Raw genomic sequence first — 18,346 nt, forward strand, 5'->3', positions numbered from 1 at the left:
GAACCTCAAGCAGCAAGACCACAATCGATCTATGTTCCCACCATCAGGCCAGTAACTACGAAGCATTGCCTAAAAACCCACCCTTAAATAGCCGCTGCTGTGCCAACGTCACACAACCTGCCCATTTCACAAGTAAGAGGGAAGCTCAAGCTAAGGTATCATGTTATCTATATTATCTAGAAAAGGAGGGATGAGTAGAAATTTATTTTTGTAGTAATCAACATTATGCCACAAATGCTGTCAATTCAGCTTAACTTGTGTTGAACCCAGAATATTCCTTGAAAAAAAAAAAAAATTCTTTGTGACGTTATTAGATTTTCATTTCTGAAATACAGCAATATTTTGTTTTGTATTAGAGTAAAAAAATTACTGTAATGCAATTTTATTTATTATTATTTAAATCACCATTAAAATACTTTATAACAAATTCTACAATGATGTGTAAATACTTTTAGATTTAAATAATATACAATTGTGTTATTCGCAGTATGGTAAAAAATAATGGGGTTGGGCAATGTGCTTAATCGTCATGAAAATACTATCACATTGCAAAACATATCTTAGTGGTCTTAAAATAGGCTTCATTTTCATTAAGCTAAATTTTATTTCTTGTTCTTTTGGATTTTAGGTGAAATATGACCTGGATTTGTTCTTGGTGGGTTAATAAGATTCATATTGACTGGAATTCAAAGATCTACAAATCTCATTCAAAGATTTGTAACCTCATTTAAACAACCATTTCATACCTACAAGTACTTTCATCGCAGAATATAAAGTTTCAATTTGTACCAGTAGTCCAATGACTGTATTAAATGTGTACTGTATGTTTTGGAGAACATGCAGAACCGAAACATAGGAAAGAACCAGGATCCGTCTTCTGTCAAGCTTTGGAGGGTTTTGGAGTGATATTCACTGCTATCTTCAGTTTGACTGTTACTCAGCCCCTCCCATCACCCTTTAACCTGTCCACAACCTTTACAGACCCCTCACCCACCTTTTGATTTAATGTAAATAATGTAAAATGCATTTTGATATCATTGACATGTTTTGATATGTCAGTCACAACCAATGAGTACAGCTAAAAATAAGTTATAAAGTATCAGTTTGTGTTTTTGTATTTAAAGAGATGCTTTTGCTGGAGAAATGCAGATTGATGGTCACCCTTATTGTAAATTGTAAAATGTTAGACAATAGGTTTCTGCATTATTTCCTCAAAAATAACAACACTGTGTAACAAATGTTTTTTTTTTTTTTTTGGTTCCTGGGTAGTAAGTGTTATTTCCTAATTGCTTATGCCTAAAAAGTATAAAACATTTCTATTATTGCCCACAAACTTTGCTTTTGTGACCAGGACAGTGATATTTTGAAATGTACCTATTTTCCAGAACATTCCAGATAGATTCAGTGCTGAGTAAACTTGGAGTAACTTCTAGAACTTTCCAGTAATATAAAGTATTTAATAGTAGTATACATACAGGGGGTCTAAAGCCCACCAGTTAATTTTAGTTCCAGCTGCCTAAGTGGATACATGTCTGCATTTATCTGAGATGGCATCAAGAGGCTGCAAGAATCCGGCAGATGCATTTTGCTATGTCTGCGGCCAATTTTTCAAGACGAGCGAAAATGTACTCCGTGGAAGCATCTGTTAAGATGTGTGAGGCCTACAAGGCATATTTCGGCATGCCTGTCGGGGATCAAGACAAACCCTGGGCACCGCATTTCACCTGCAAGCACTGCAAAAAAAAAACTCTGGAAGGTAAGATGGACAATTGTTGCTCAGAATTTTATGTTCTAAAAATTTTAAATTGTAAAAGTTTTAAATTTTTATTTATTTTTTTCGGGACAGCAGGGACACCAAGACAGGCGGTACTGGCCACAGCGGACCGAGTTCTCTGTGGGGAGGAACAACATCAAGTGGGAGCCACTGGTGGACCCCAGGAAGTGGCTGATGCCACCACTGCACATCAAATTGGGCCTTATGAAACAATTAGTCAGAGCTCTAGATAAGGAGTCGGCAGCATTCAAGACTTCTTCCCTAAGCTGTCTGAGGCAAAGGTCAAAGCCAGTGTCTTCATCAGACCACAGATAAAGAAGATCCTGGAGTGCAATGAATTCCCCATGGAGAAAGTGTCTTGGAACAGCTTTGTCGCAGTGGTTAAGGGCTTCCTGGGCAATCACAAGGGCGAAAACTATGTGGAGCTGGTTGAGGCTCTGGTGAAGAATTATGGCACAATGGGCTGTAGGATGTCCCTCAAAGTCCATATCCTTGATGCTCATCTTTATCAATTCAAGGAGAACATGGGAGCATACTTGGAGGAGCAAGGCGAGAGCTTCAATCAGGATATACTGGACTTTGAATGTCGCTACCAAGGACAGTATAACGAGAGATGAGTGTATTTGAGTAAATCTCGAAAAACTACTGACTTCTAAATCTTTTGCAGTCATTTTTTATTACTTTAGTATAAAGACATGTTAATTTGGATTCATATGTTGATTTTTTCTGACTTTATGTGAACAAGAAGACACAAATTTGCCCGTTTTCTCATTGGAAATAGGTACATTTCAAAATATCACTGTCCTGGTCACAGAAGCAAAATTTGTGGGGAATAATAGCCATTTTTTTTTTATACATTTAAGGCATAAGCAAATAGGAAATAACACTTACTACCCAGAAACAAAAATTGTGTTACATAGTGCAATCAAAGCTTTCATTCCTCAACTATTTGGTTGTTGTGAAGAAAATAGCTGTTGTGGCTGTCGTAAAAAAGATGCTGATCACATAATTTTGTGATTTATGAGCAGTGCAGAAAGAGATGTGAAGGGTCTGAAGCTTTGTGAGTCTTAATTTAATTAGCAAAATTAGCAAGCTTTAAGACACATATCCACACCAAACCATACTATCCATAGTGGTATGGATAGCAACAAATCTATCAAATATTGTTCCCAATTCATAAACTTAGATATGATTTTACATAAAATAAAGGGAAGAATGCTTGTTACTCAAATGGAATTGCTTAGTTTCTCACTGATCCTCTTTCAGTTTAAATTGTACATTTATTGGCCATCCCTGCACTTCTGTTGTGATGTATCATAGTTTAACATTATGAAGAATTTTTGCATATTTTGGAGCAGGGAGGGAGTGGCAGAAATTCTTCTGTAATTTCCATTGTCCTTTCTTGCGACATGTTCAATATGAAGCAGTCTGTTTCATTGGATTTGCTTTATATTTCATAGTAGGGTAGCTCAGATCTTTAACCTAGGGCCTTAGGTGTCTTGTGTAGGTAAATATGTCCTTTGTATGTTCCTTTATATGGTAAAGTTTCTTTAGACTGAAAGGGGGAAAAATCGTCAAAATTTGCTTATCAAAAACGAAATGATTGCATCAATAATAAATGTAATTTTTCTATTTTTTGTGTTTCAGTTTTGTTATTTAAAAAAAAAAAAAATAGTCTCATTGCTTGGAAATTAATCCCCTGGGGGAAATTATAGAAGTATTAATACAATACAAAAATATAAAAAGGAAAATACAATATACTAATAGGCTTAAACAACATGCAGTAAATTATCTAGAAAAAAACTTGCGTTCAGATTAAAGGAAAATTCCCGGTTCAATACAAGTCAAACTCAATCGACAGCTAAATGTGGGTTACAGTGAGGCTCTTACAATGGAAGGGGGGCTAACATGGTTTTAGTGTGATAAAATCAATTACTAACCATTTCTGTGTAAAGTTAAAGCCAATTTTACAACTTAGTTGCCATGATGATAATAATACATAATACAGCTCAAATAATACATGAGTTCTAACAGAATAAATGCTGTCGATTGCGCTTTTCTTGTATTGAACTCGGAATACTCCTTTAACTTCCTCCCATTAGTAACAAGTATTATCTAGCAGAGACAATTTTATTTAATGAGATAACATCCTTCGCGCTTTTAACATAGTAGTGACCATAACGGTTAACTAGCCTGTTACGACAGTGAGTCATCGTTTGCGGATACCATACAAATGAATGGGAAGAGCCGTAAACTGACACCTGTCGCAAATTTGTCCGCGACTTTTCTTGCAAAACAGCAATTTGTGTCGTAGTAAACTCCGCAAATAGATTGTTTAGTGTTAAATATGTTGAAGAAGGGAGGAAATATGGTCAATTCATTAAATGACGAGCCGTTTCCTCACAAAAGCAGTTTATGCTTATCCTCCATAAACATCCATTATAAAACGGCCACATGTCTCATTGCCAGTGCAGAATGTCTATGGGACCGCCGCGTTATGATTATGCTAAGCTTGTAGGTTCAACTTCGTAGAAGGGTTCTGTTATGTAGTTAGTAACCTGTCAGACATACATTATACATTTATTGTGTTCTCTGATATGTTTTGAAAAGTACAAAACGTATAGACTATATAAAATTCAGTCTTTTGAAATGAAAATGTTTTGAAAATGTAAAAGACCCTTGCAGTCATTGGAGCGACCTTGACTGTGTGACTTTTATTTTGTAATAGGGGTACTGAGCTGACACTTACCCGGAAGGTGCACTGATTGATCCTTGTTTTGTTGTCAAAGTAGTTGCACGGTGCAGATTTCTCCTCACACTGCGGTATGTACTTTCATGTCTCTTTATGTTTCATAACACTTTTGAAACATCTGAATGCACAAAAATATTATAAGAGAGGTTTGCGTTCGCACTGTTTACCCAGTAAGTTGTCGCGCGTGCAAAGCGCGAGCGAGCAAACTTGCTGGAATGTTCTGGAAATACTTCAATTTACCGAAATAAATGCCGATATTTTAATGATTTATTTACACGTGCTCACGCCTTGTTTATGAGAGACAAACTCTTCGAATCCCAGTTAGATATAAAATATTTTGTGCTTTTAATTACATAAAAATAACGGTGTTTTTATTAACGTAATGCTGCGTTATCTTAACGGGACGTTCACATTAATGATATACAAAGCAAATATACATTTATTAAAATTATGGTTTTGTCCTTGTGCTTCAATAGATTTTTTTAGTACAGTTTTTGCCTATTCTATCATGCCTAGAGTTCAGCTAACACAAAAATGCCGGGGGGCATGCACCATGGAAATACCTGTTTTTTTATATTTATTTTATGCTTTATAATCTAATTCTGTGGTATTATTTGAAGTACATGGATTATATTTTAAAAACCATGGTGTATTCATATGGTAGTCATTTAGTTCCATCTAATACCATTTACTGTGCCACGGTATCACCTATTTATCTGTCTGTTTGTCTGTCTGTTTGTCTGTCTGTCTGTCTGTCTGTCTGTTTGTTTGTCTATCTATCTATCTATCTATCTGTCTGTGTCTGTTTATCTGTCTTTTTGTTTGTCTGTTTATCTGTCTGTTTGTTTGTCTCTATCTAGCTGTTTGTCTGTCTTTATCTGTCTCTGTCTGTCTGTCTTAAACTTGTTTATCTTTGTCATGGGTGGGTTGTTAAAGCTCAACTTGTGTTGGTTTATTGTTTACAGAAATGGCCATATTTGGTAATCTGACCTTTGGTTTTCAGCAAATAATGCCTGCTGATTTTTTTCTCTCTCGACTTTTCCCTAATGTTTAAGGTCACAGGTTGTCCTTTTCCCCTGTAGATTCTCACTTTCACAAAACTCTGATCATATCCTTGGAACTCAAGTATTTTAACACAGAAATGTATGTTTATAAAACAAGAGGTGGGAGGAAACCTGTGTTTCGTGAATTGAAGTGGTTTACTGTGCTCTTGTAGAACTTGAGTCCAGATGGCTGACAGTGAGGATGTGTCTGTGAATGGCTCTGCTGATAAGCAGGAGGCAGCACTGTCAGGTAAGAAATCAGGACGGACCTCTCTGCTGGACAGCGGAGAAGACTTTGAAATGCTGGAAGATGTGGATGATGACCTCCCACCTTTAGAAGATGCAGGTGGAGGAAAGAAGAAACATAGTGCTGCTAAAGATGCTACAAATGCAAACACTGTTGTGGATCAAACCCCTCCTGCAGAACAAGAAGAGTGGTTGGATGTTTTAGGTACTGTGGCCTTTTAATCTTATGTACCAACATTTCTCACAAACAATAATGAACAAACACAATCTGCTTTAACTAATAACACAGATTATTGTATTGTTCTTGTGCATATTGAATACTTCATTCAAACACTCACAGTGTAGGCTGGAAAATGTATGTGAACCCCTAGGCTGATGACCTCAATAAAAGCTAATTAGACTCAGGAGTTGGCAAACCTGGCATTCAATTAATTAAACAAGATTAGAGGTATGGATTTAGAGTTACTTTGACTTGTAAAAAGGACTTAAACATTTTGAGTTTGCTATTCATAAGAAAGCATCTGCTGGCAGCACCATGCCTTTGCAAAACAGAGATCTCAAAAGACCTATGATCAAGAATGTTGCTTTGCATAAAGCTGGAAAGGGTTATGAAGTTATCTCGAAGAGCCTAGATATATTGCTGCATGCCTGAAGTTTGCCAAAGACCACCTTGACACTCAAAACTACTTTGAGAATGTTTTGTGAACTGATGAAACTATGGTTGAACTGGTTGGCAAGAACATTCAGAACTATGTATGGTGTAAAATGATACCACATACCAACATGAAACCATCATCCCAACGGTGAAATATGGTGGAGGGAGCATCATGATCTGAGGCTACTACAGGGCCTGGACAGCTTGCCATCATTAAGGAAAAAAATTAATTCCCAAGTTTATCAAGAGGTCCTACAGGATAATGTCAGGGTGGCTGTGCGCAAGCTGATGATCAGTAGAAGTTGGGTGATTCAGCAGGACAATGACCCTAAACATCGAAGTAAATCGACTACAGAATGGCTTAAAAAAAAGAAAATACACCTTTTGGAGTGGCTCAGTCATAGCCCAGACAAGAACACAATTGAGATGCTATGGGGTGACCTCGTGAGCCATTTACACAAGACATCCTAAGAATATGGAAGGAATAATGGTCCAAAATTCCTTCTGAACGTTGTGCAGATCAAATCCACAATGACTGGAAATGCTTGGTTGAGGTTATTGCTGCCAAAGGAGAATTGGCCAGTTATTAAATCCAAGGGTTCACTTACTTTCTCCTCATCACTTTGAGTGTTTAATGGGATGTGTTCAATAAAGACATGAAGGATTATAATTTTTGTGTGTTGTTAGCTTAAGCACATTGTGTCTGTCTATACTTGTGACTGATGAAGATGAGATCACATTTTATGACCAATTAATGCAGAAAAACCAGTTGATTCCAAAGGGTTTGCATGATTTTTCTTGCTGTTGTGTTGTTTGTGAACATACAGGAAATGGACAACTTAGGAAGAAGGTTCTTAAACCCGGAGCTGGTGCCGACAGCAGACCACAGAGAGGCCAGAATGTCTCTATTCATCTTAAAACCTCTCTCACTGATGAAATGGTGGTAGAAGAGCAGCCAGACTTATCCTTTACTCTTGGTGACGGGGATGTTATTCAGGTACATTCACTATTTTGTTCCAATCAGTGCTCTAATATTGTGTCTAAAAATAAGTCAATATTCATAATATAAACATGTTTTGTTACTGTCATATTCAGGCTCTGGATCTCACTGTGCAACTGATGGAAATCGGTGAAAAGGCCTTGATTGAAGCTGGTGCTAAATACGCATTTGGTGCTCTTGGAAGGTTAGAGTCTAAATGTGCTGTAAACGTTACACTAGATTTCCTTTATGAACATTATTTCAGTTTCAATCAGATGTCATATTTCATGTTACTGAAGTTAATTGCATTGTGAATTGTTTCATGTTGTTTTTGACAGAAAATACATAATTTTTTCACATTAATCATACTCTGCACGACTCATAACCTCCTCCATCTCCTCTGTCAGCTCTACTCCTGCTGTTCCTCCTAATGCTGATCTCACCCTGGAGGTGCAGCTGTTGTCGGTAGATGATGCCCCTGAGCTGGAGCTTATGCCCCCTTCTGAGAGAATCAGTCTGGCCAACAGGAAGAGAGAGCGAGGAAATGTCCACTATCAGCGTGGGGACTATGCCTTTGCTGTCAACTCATATGGAATCGCACTACAGATAACTGAAGCAAGTTTCAGAGGTGAGATCGTATAGGACTGTATGAAAGCTGAGAGATTTTGCAGTAATATATGGATGGCGAAATTTTTTTTGTAAAAGATGGGCGCTGAGAGATCATATTAGGGATGCACCGATACCACTTTCTCTTCCGATTCCGATATCGGAAATCTCAGTATAGGCCGATCCGATACCGGTGTTGTTTTTTGCATAATCAGTTTAGAATATCTTTACATTATTGTGTGGATTTAATTGGATGTGCTCTTTAATATGTAAAGAAACAAACCTCTAACTACACATTATTTCAATATAAATGTATAGCTTATTAAGAAACATTTTATTATTAACTAGTATACTGGATAATGTAGCAGCAAAATTACCAGTAACTCCAGTATAAGTCATGAGTAGAAAATATGTTTGTTTTTGTTTATTTCATTTATTTCAACTTGTGTCTGGACTTAAAAGGATTCAGATCTCTTTTTTTGTTCAATTTAGTTGTAAGATATCAGCTCACTTTTCACACAGTTATTTTTTGGAACCCATTCAACTTAAATATTATTATCATTTGTAAACAACTAATAATATATTATAAAAGTAATATACCTCAATCGTGCACCTTTAACTTTTAAACCCCTCATGCTTTTATTTTGACATTCTAAACTCTTCAGGAAGTCCTGTAAGTGTGTCTGTTTGTTGGCAAGTTCACAGTAGTTTAATATGTTTCTTATTCAAATTCTGGTAAAAAAAAAAAAAAAAAAAAATTATAAATGAACCGAACTATTGAGCATCTACATCTGAGATGTTGCTCGTGAGTAGCGCTCAAATATTGCACACTGTGTGAAGGCTAAAAATAGCCGCGTGTGTAAACAGCAGTGCCATTCACTGACACACTGGAGCTGCACGTGCATTTTATATATTTACTTATTAAACATAGCCTTTTGTGATTCACAGAGCTATCGCACGTCTTCAAGTGGCTTTGAATTAAATGCATGAGTCATATGAACTACTTTAATTGTGTTTTTATGGTTCTTTTATGTAATCGTTTTAGCTTGATAGTAACGAACATGATTAACACACAGTATCGGATTTGGATCGGGCTCGTCGGACCAATAACTGATATTACGATCCGTCTAGGTTAAATCGTAACAACAAAAAAGAACATGACTCCCACGGCCAGTCGTCAGACCAAAAGAAAAACCAATGAGCCCAAAATTCAGGAAAAAACGATAAACGTTTTTATTAAGATAAAGAAAATAAACAGATGTAAAAAGTATTTTCAGAGTAACATAAACCAGTGGGTGTATAATCTTCAGGAAAACCCAAGGCCCAAAATAACAAACAAAACAGATCATAAACAATATCAAACTAACTTCCCTCAAAGTATCCAAAGCAAAATCCAGAAAGTTAACCTAAGTACACTAACAAAACAGAGCGAACGTGATGTCAAAGAAAAGGGCAGGTCAACCCTACAAGACACCATCACTGAGAGGTAAAGAAAAACATAACAATCTAAATCAGGTACAAATAATGATCTGACGGCTGGAGAGGAGACAGAAGAAGTGCGACCGGACCGGAATCGCAACAGCTCGACTTCAAAGGGCGGAAGCTGGAGTTTTAAACCCACACCAATTAAAGGGGTGGAGCCATCCCACAGCTGATCCTGCTTAGAGCAAACAGAAATAACAGACAACAAGAAACACACAGAAATAACAAGGAATACATAATTCCGTAACACTGATCCATCTAAAAGCTTCAGTATCGGAGCCGATACTGATCCAGGTATCGGATCGGTGCATTCCTAGATCATATTGGAATGTATGGATGCTGAGAGATCAGACAGTAATATATGGATTTTGAGTGATCTTCAAATTAAGTATGGAGAGATCTTATAGTGATGTGTGGATTTGAGGAGATATCATAGTCATGTTTTAATTTAGAGAGATCATTACTGCAATCAGGTTTACCATGTGTCCTGGAAAACCTGGAATTTTCCAATGCAGTTTTTAAGTCATGGAAAATTTTAAAATACCTAAATGTCCTTGAAAATTATTATTTGTCCCGGAAAACATTTAAGTATAATAAAATGGTTTGACTGTTGCTCGCAAAGTTTCCGTTACATGTACAAAAACATGGTAATGATCGGGACTTGGAATAGGAGTCAGTTACGCAAATATGTGTCATTTTGTCACTGCCAGCGGCTGCACTTTGTGAAACAACATCAACGGTTAAGGGCGCTTACACCTTCATGATTGATTACAGCAGCAGTCAATCGTGTTCTTGCCAGTTGCGGGCCAACCAAGGCAGATCGCTTGATTGGTTACAGCTTGCTTGGCTGCAGCAGCACGTGCACAGTGAGAAGCAGCACTCGTGAAATTCTCATTCATAAACAAACTGAATGACCTGATACTTGTACTGACCGACTGATTGAGAGGAGCATGTTGTTTGTTCACTTCAGCATTGGCATGTGAGTCTACCTTGTTTATCACAGAGAGAAAAGGGTGGAAGAGCTATTAATGTATAAAATTGACTGATGTTTATACATGTTGACGGCCTTCCAAATGACAAGCTTCAGTGCTGCCGAATACATTGAAGTCTATGGAGTGGCGCGGCAGCGCAACCTCTGCTCCAACTTGCTGCTCCAGTGTTTTTCACACACGTTTTGCCTCACAAATGATGTCTTAAAGAGTACAAAGCTACAATAAATATTTTAAAACTGTCCAAATGTATGAAGAGATATTGAATGTCTCAAATTTTATTTAAATTTATTATTACCTTATCTAATAAGACCCCAGTTATTGAACTACAGAAGGGGCGTCCAAAGTCTGGCCCATGGGTCATCTGTGGCCCTCCAATGCGGCCTAGGGAGACTTTAGAAATAAAACAAAATTTGGCCGCTATCGAGAAATGATCTGAAATTCATATTCTGGGCACTGGATGTCGCTATCACATGCAGACGCTATTCACAGCACGTCATCTGTTCTTGTTAAAATGTCCTGATACCTCACGTCATACAAATGAGTAGACCTGCTGTTGTGCGAGCGGTTTATTAAGTGCCCTCAGAAATTAGCGAAACGAGCATACTCATCCAGAACGTCCTCTGTAGCACTGGGAAGTATACTGTAATTAATTGGTTCGTTCTGATATTTCGTTAAAACAAGAAAAATGATTCACGGGCTTCCCAGTGCCATTTGAGTGAGGACATAATGTACTGTAGAAGAGACTGCTTAAAACACTTGCACATGCACATCTACAAAATAAAATTAAGCACAATCATTTTGACTGTCTATCGCAAATTGTTTGACTTGAAAAAATACAAATCTTGTTTTTTTAAAGAGCGTTTGGGAGTTGCTGAACTAGCTGGCTCACTGAAAAGAGCCGGAATGCCCATCACTATTTGGCCCCAACCGAAAAAGTTTGGAGACCCCTGAACTACAGTAATTACATTCACCAAAATAAAAAAATGCTTACACATAAACAAGTCCTCTTTTTATTTTCTGCAATCAAAGCAATTGCCTTTTTTTTTTTTTCTCTTCCAAATAAATGTTTTCAATCTCTTAACACCTCCTGCTTTCTTGTTCTTGTTCAAATTCTCATAAATTTGCCCCTCCGTGACGCTGTCTGCAACGCTTGTCATGTGGAGTGCAAAGCCAGCACTTGTCGCTGGTGTTGAACGGAGCGTTGTCGCCCCTACTCAACTCGTGAAATGTGCTTTAAAAAAAGGACATTATTGAATCTCTATTATTATTATTATTATTATTATTATTATTATTATTATTATTAGGCATTTATTGTTGTCTTTTCTGATAGAAGTCATGCTCATCAGTTTAAATGCTCTAGGAAAATTATACAGTAGATCAGCATTATTCTTATAATGCTTAAACATTCTAGTCAATAGATTTGACATGCAAATTTTAATAAAGGAGAAGGACATTATTGATACTCATTAATATTATTAGACTATTATTGATGTCTTTTTGGATGAAAAGTCATGCTCTACAGTTCACAAACTAAAGGAAAACGATAGATCTGCTTTGTTCTTATAATGCTTAAGTACTCTAAATTATCTTGGCAGATTTCGGTCATGAACATTTCAAAATGATTTAATGACTCGCTCATAGCACAAAAGACGCTCTTTTTTTTGTGAACAAATTTGTGAAACGGAAGTAAGCTACTCCAATATACCCTTTAATTTTGCTAGATCATTTTCTATACTTGAATCCTTAAAATAGTTTAAGTTGGTTCTTTTAGCTTATTTAAAAACATAACCCTGGAAAACATGTTCGTGGATCAATGATTGTTTCACCTTTTTCGCCCCTCATGAGTTTTTGACAGTCAGACCACTGATCTTTATTTTTTATGAATTCACACTTGGTTGGTAGTGTGTTGATTTGGCCTTAATATCTTGGGATGTGAATACATTTTCAGTAATTCAATTATCGGTTTCATCATCTATCGCAGTTGCATGTAGAATGTGGGGAAACACGGAATCATATAAATGGTATTAGCAATAAAGCGCAGAATGTCGTGGAATATGATATAGTTGGACGAAAATGAATGTTTGAATGAATAATTAATCCAATTCAAATTGTGATATGTCCTACTGTCAAAAATGAAAGCTTGATTTAAATGGATGCATGTGGTTTTGTGTAAAAATTACACTTGTTAGATGCATAAAATGTCCTGGGAATTTGTGCCTTGAAAATAGTGGGAACTCTTGAGTAATATGTTTGCTGAGACTGCTTAAGTATATACCTTTAGTAATGTATAGAATGCAGAGTAATGTATGGATGTGGAGAGATCTTATAGTAAAGTATGGATACTATGAGGTCATACAATTAATGTATGGATGCAAAGAGATATTTCAGTAATGTATGGATGCAGAGAGACCATACAGTGTACTAATGTATGGATTTTGAGAGACCTTAAAGTTATTTATGGATGTGGATAGACCATATAGTAATGTATGATTGCTGAGAGATCTTACGGATGTTGATACTTATTTAATGGAAGAGTCTATGCTGGGAACCTTCTTAGCCCTAAGCCTTGTACAATGTTAATAACTTCCTCATGAATATATATCAATGTTATATATTGGTGTAGAAAGAATAATTTTATATAAATGATTTAACCTGCAAACATGCAAAATTAACCAGTGATAGATAATATATAAAATATTTACTTTTCATTAATAATATTTGAAACTGGAACATGCTCACAACATGCTCACCGTTTGTTCATTCAATAATGAACAAACAGTTTTTTCCAAAACTGACACAAGGGGGAGCCAACACTTTATTTTTTCATTAGTGTTAGCTCAACGATGAACTTTGTGAAAGTGTGCAGTGTTTAACCAATGTCAGTAATCTCAAAACAGCCAAATATTGGCCAGGCCAATATATTTGTCTACAATTACTACATTTTAAATGTCATTGTTCTTTGTCCGCAATCATATTTTGACTCCCACACTAATCACAGATCTTTCATCTCAGTGGACATCAGTCAACAAGAAGAGGAAGAACTTTTAGACATGAAGGTGAAATGTCTCAACAACATGGCTGCCGCTCAACTCAAGTTAGACCACTATGAAGCAGCACTGCGCTCCTGCGTCTCTGTCCTGGTGCACCAGCCGGACAATGTCAAAGCCCTGTTCCGCAAAGGCAAGGTGGGTTTCCCAGGTTCTTAACGCATATCATTTTCACTCACTCTCATTAAATAGTAAAGCCCTCCTAGATTTGTTCGCATGACAAAATAAATTGTTCGCTCTTTTGGTTCTGTTTAGTTAGCCATGAAGGGAAACAGCCTGTGGGCAAGAGATGAACAGCTTTAGATGTGTTGACATGTGATGTGTGTTTGCAGGTACTTGCTCTGCAGGGTGAGTGTGCTGAAGCCATTAGAACTCTGAAAGAGGCCTTAAAGTTGGAGCCAAGCAACAAGGTAATACTGAGATTAAAAACACACGTAAATAGTGAACTATAGTGAAAAGTAATGAAAGATATTACTTAAGCCTTGTGTTGTGTGCGTTTGTGCTAACACCTGTTGTGTTCTTCCTTTTTAGTAATTATTACAGGTTTTGTAAATCTTTTTTGAACATATAAAAATTAATTATTGATAGAAGGATTCAGTGAACTAAAAATAACGATGTAATAAATTAATTACCACATGCTTGACCTAAACAACATAGGTGTCATTTTAAAGCTTAGAATCTGGACATATAATGCATGTAGCTGATCCTACCAATTCTTAAGTAATGCTTTTTAATTTGCTGATGAATCAGAATGGTTTGCTCTCATAATTTGCAAATTTGTTGTCACAACAATTATATTCAGAGTTGGTAAAAACATAAAAAGATAACCAAACCATGTTCTATATCGTTGGAAATGTCTCAATTTGTAAAATGCAGTGAGCTAATTTTTACACTCAGAGGCCAAACTGCAGTGAGCGTTAGTGTCCAAAAAAACTGGTACAAAAACTAATTATAATTAATAGGAGTGTCTTTTTGTCACGTTTTTCCTACTTCCTTAAACATACATATAACAAAGACCAGGGCTACTCAACTTCGGAAAGGTCAGAGGTTACAAAGCTAGATTCCTATACCCCCAAGGGGCCGCACTCGTAATTTTAAATATACTGTATACTCATAAAAATTAGAAGTTAACATTTTTATCGTAAGAATTTTGGAATGTTAGTTAATGGGACTCACCTTCATGCCATCCCAGATGTGTATAATTTTCTTCTGCTGAACACAAATTATTATTATTATTATTTAGAAATATTTTCTCAGCTCTGTGGATGAGAGACAGATCAATATTTAAGGCCTTGGCTTTTTTTTATACTATAAATCTCCATTTTCACTTTCAGATGTGAAAGTGATACTAAATAGGTGCACATGTGGCTTACAGATTTACAGTAAAAAAGGACTTGAATACTGATCTGTTTCTCACCCACACCTATCATTTAACTTCTGAAGACATAGATTTAGGACATTAGATAGGAGTCTTATGGATTACGTTTATTTAATGTGCTTTTTGGAGCTTCAAAGTTCTGGCCATCATTCACTTGCATTGTATGGACCTACAGAGCTGAAATATTCTTCTAAAAATCTTCATTTGTGTTCTGCAGAAGAAATAAATGTATACACATCTGGGATGGCATGAGGGTGAGGAAATAATAAGAGAATTTAAATTTTGGGTGAACTATCACTTTTAGTAATTATTTTAAAGCTAAAGGGTGTAGCAGCTCGATTTTCTGATATAGATCAGTTCTGCTGACACTGTGATTGTCAACTAAATAACACCATGAGTGTTCAACATCACATACACCAGAGATGTGTTCAAAAACAAGAGCGATATATTGTAAATTAGCTGCAAAATTCCTTCAGTGACAAGTCATAAAGATTTGTTCACCCCCCCTTTGCATTTTGCGCCGAAGTAGATCACTAAAAAGCATTTGCATGAAGGAAACTCAATGTCGTCACTGCAGGAAAAACATTTTTTTCTGTTATTTTTTTCCAGTAATTACAGTTGTCTTGACTAGGACATATCTCTTATGAGCTATTTAAGAGATTGGACATTTCATCGCTGTGTTGAGTAACTCAAGTGAGATTGCAAATGCACACGTTTGATTTACAGACCTCACGAGCATACGTATACTGTGAATGAAAGTGCGCAGACCGACCGCCACTCTCATAACATCATCCATGCTCAGATTTTGTATTTTTTTTTACTTGTAACATCCTCTTGCTGTTGAATTTCCTCTCTAACATGATTCAGCAATGTAGAGAACTAGCGTAAATCCTCATGAAAATGGACCCCTCACAATTCATACAGATTTGATAGACTGCTGATAAATATATTTATGATGATGATATCATAATGCAGGCCACAAAATTATGGAGGACAAAACATGCAAAAATAATAAATAAATAAATGTAATAATAAGAAAATAAATAAAGGAATAAATGTCTTGATAAAACAAATATAATTAGTTTTTAATGAAAGTTATTCCTTGAATTTATGTTTGTATGATGTTCATTACCCATTAAAACCAGTAGATGGTACTGCACACCCAAAAAAAATGGGAGCATGTCCAATACAGACAGAACAGAGTGTTCAAAAGCTCCCAGGATCTTATTTCTTTCCTTGTCTAAAAATAGCCAGCTCCCTCTGCACACTTGCCATATCTATAGCAACGTTGCCCTGTTCAGTTTACACAGGCCGTGGGATGAGGTTTCCTGTGTCCCACCATCTGACTGCGACGGCTTTCTGCTGTATAACCAGCCTGTCACTGCCAACACACCTACGTCTGCACATTCACACCCCTCTCTTCTCATGTGTCTGGCCTTTAGAGAGCTTCCAGTATAGAATTCCTTCATCCCATCAGATAGCATTTGATTTTGTTTGTTGGCTGGTAATTAAACGAAATAACTGATAAATAACTTGAACTGATAATGGCCATGTAATAGTTTGACTCAGACAGCTAATTAATGTCTACATTTAAGATGTCTTGCACAGTAGTGCTTATTAATATTAATAAGACTCAACCTATGATAGGTTTTTATTCAATCTCTGACAAAACTGACATGTTGGATCATTTTCACCAAGCCAAATGTGTTGTGCTGCAAAGTGTCAATGTGAGCAACCGTTTCATCAGTTTGGCTTTTTGTTTGTACAACACACACATTTCTCTGACTTTTCACTCTTCTCGGCAGACCATCCACGCTGAACTGTCAAAGCTTGTGAAGAAGCACTCTGAGCAGAAAAGTGCCGAGCAGGCCATGTATAAAAAGATGCTGGGCAACCCATCAAACACGGGTGTGCAAAAACATCGTGCCAGATCCTCATGGGTGAGAGCATAAACTGCTAACATCCTATTATTTGGAACACTTCAGCAGACATAATTCGCACTACACACTGTTTGTTCATGAGCTTGTATGTCTTATGTTTGCTCTATGAAAATGGGGTTAGTTATTTACAAATGACAAAACACGCATTTATGCCCTAACCCATTAACTCAATTCCCTATGACTTAAACCTTCATGGTAATTACTATTTATATTTGTAATATTTATTTCTCTTTTTACAGAGTCTCAGCTGGAAGTGGCTATTTGGGGCTACTGCCGTTGCGATTGGTGGTGTCGCCTTGTCCGTCGTCATCGCAGCTAGAAATTAAGAGAAGCCACTGTGACTGTATGTTACCATGTGGGTGTCGAAAGAGATCTTGAGCACGCCTTGAGACACCTTACAGACCTTTAAAGTTAAAAATTAAATGGTTCCATGTGCTTTTGCCCTCCATCGCATACTAAAGGTTTTAAATGGTGTTTATCATCGTCGATGCATGAAAGATCAGCTGGGCAGAGATAGATGTGTGAAATCTTAAATAATTCCTATTTATGTACAGAGAAATTCCTAGTAAATATTAAGAAATTATCCTATGTACAGTATAATGCGGTCGCTGGACAATTTTGCTGCAAAATTTCCAGCACAGACCTCGCTATTTGTCAAGTTCTGTAATTCTATTTTGGTAAACTGAAACTTGCTAGTGAACAGTCAAGAATATGATTGTATGCTTTTTCTTTTGCAAGACATATTTATTTTCTGATGCTAAAGAAACTGAACACTATATCAAACTTCCATACACTGATTTGGTACGTTGCTGTTTTTTTTTTTTTTATTATTATTATTATTGCCTGGATTGCCACAAATGCTTTTAAAATGTGAAATCTGCTGCTTTGCTTCTTTAACATTTTGGATAACTTTCCCTTTTCATGATATATTCCAAAATGGCCATGTTGACTTTTACACTATATTTCACTGCTACTACAAAAACAGTGTGCATTTATTTGATTTATATTTGTTTAGAATGAATAAATGTCTAAATGATTCTTTCTGTTGATCCTTATGTTGATTGTTGAAGTTCCCCATTCCTATTTTTGGTAGTCTTGAAAACAATCCCTTTAAAGTTGTTTTTTATGTCATAAAATAAACTTTTGCACTATCAGTTGTTACCAGTGTTGAAATTGTGTGGTTAACAGGTTAGTCCAGTTTATCATAGTCACCACTTTAATAACAGACTGTCAGTCTCTTTAACAACATTTCAGACCTTATTCACAGCAGTGCCATCTTTGATTTTTGACAGGAATAAAAACAAGGCTGTGAAAGATAGGCTTACTGTCTCTTCAATCCAAGTAGGTATAGCTGCAGGCCAGAGATCTCCAAATGGGGCAGGATCTCCCAAAGGGTGGGGTTACTCAAAGGGGGCTGTGCCAACTCCAAAAGAGGGCATCACTTTCATTCAC

The 18,346-nt window shown here is 36.5% G+C and overlaps 1 protein-coding gene across 1 annotated transcript; it reads left to right on the top strand.

The window, feature by feature from the left end:
- The first annotated feature begins 4,261 nt into the window (after nucleotides 1-4,261).
- fkbp8 (FKBP prolyl isomerase 8) lies at nucleotides 4,262-18,042 on the top strand. Its single transcript, XM_052125111.1, has 10 exons — nucleotides 4,262-4,288; nucleotides 4,503-4,597; nucleotides 5,743-6,020; nucleotides 7,298-7,467; nucleotides 7,566-7,654; nucleotides 7,857-8,077; nucleotides 13,542-13,714; nucleotides 13,909-13,986; nucleotides 16,760-16,894; nucleotides 17,134-18,042. Exons 3-10 carry the CDS (start codon nucleotides 5,756-5,758, stop codon nucleotides 17,218-17,220), a joined length of 1,218 nt encoding a protein of 405 aa, XP_051981071.1. The 5' UTR covers nucleotides 4,262-4,288; nucleotides 4,503-4,597; nucleotides 5,743-5,755; the 3' UTR covers nucleotides 17,221-18,042.
- Nucleotides 18,043-18,346: the final 304 nt, after the last annotated feature.

The sequence above is a fragment of the Xyrauchen texanus genome, unplaced genomic scaffold (assembly GCF_025860055.1).
Source record: "Xyrauchen texanus isolate HMW12.3.18 unplaced genomic scaffold, RBS_HiC_50CHRs HiC_scaffold_650, whole genome shotgun sequence".
Lineage (NCBI taxonomy): Eukaryota > Metazoa > Chordata > Actinopteri > Cypriniformes > Catostomidae > Xyrauchen > Xyrauchen texanus.

Bases quoted from the DNA above. Each gene is read 5' to 3' on its own strand.
- fkbp8 (XM_052125111.1), top strand. From the start codon at position 5,756: ATGGCTGACAGTGAGGATGTGTCTGTGAATGGCTCTGCTGATAAGCAG. The intron at 13,715-13,908 runs GTGGGTTTCCCA...GTGTGTTTGCAG, and splicing joins CCCTGTTCCGCAAAGGCAAG to GTACTTGCTCTGCAGGGTGA. The intron at 13,987-16,759 runs GTAATACTGAGA...TCTTCTCGGCAG, and splicing joins AGTTGGAGCCAAGCAACAAG to ACCATCCACGCTGAACTGTC.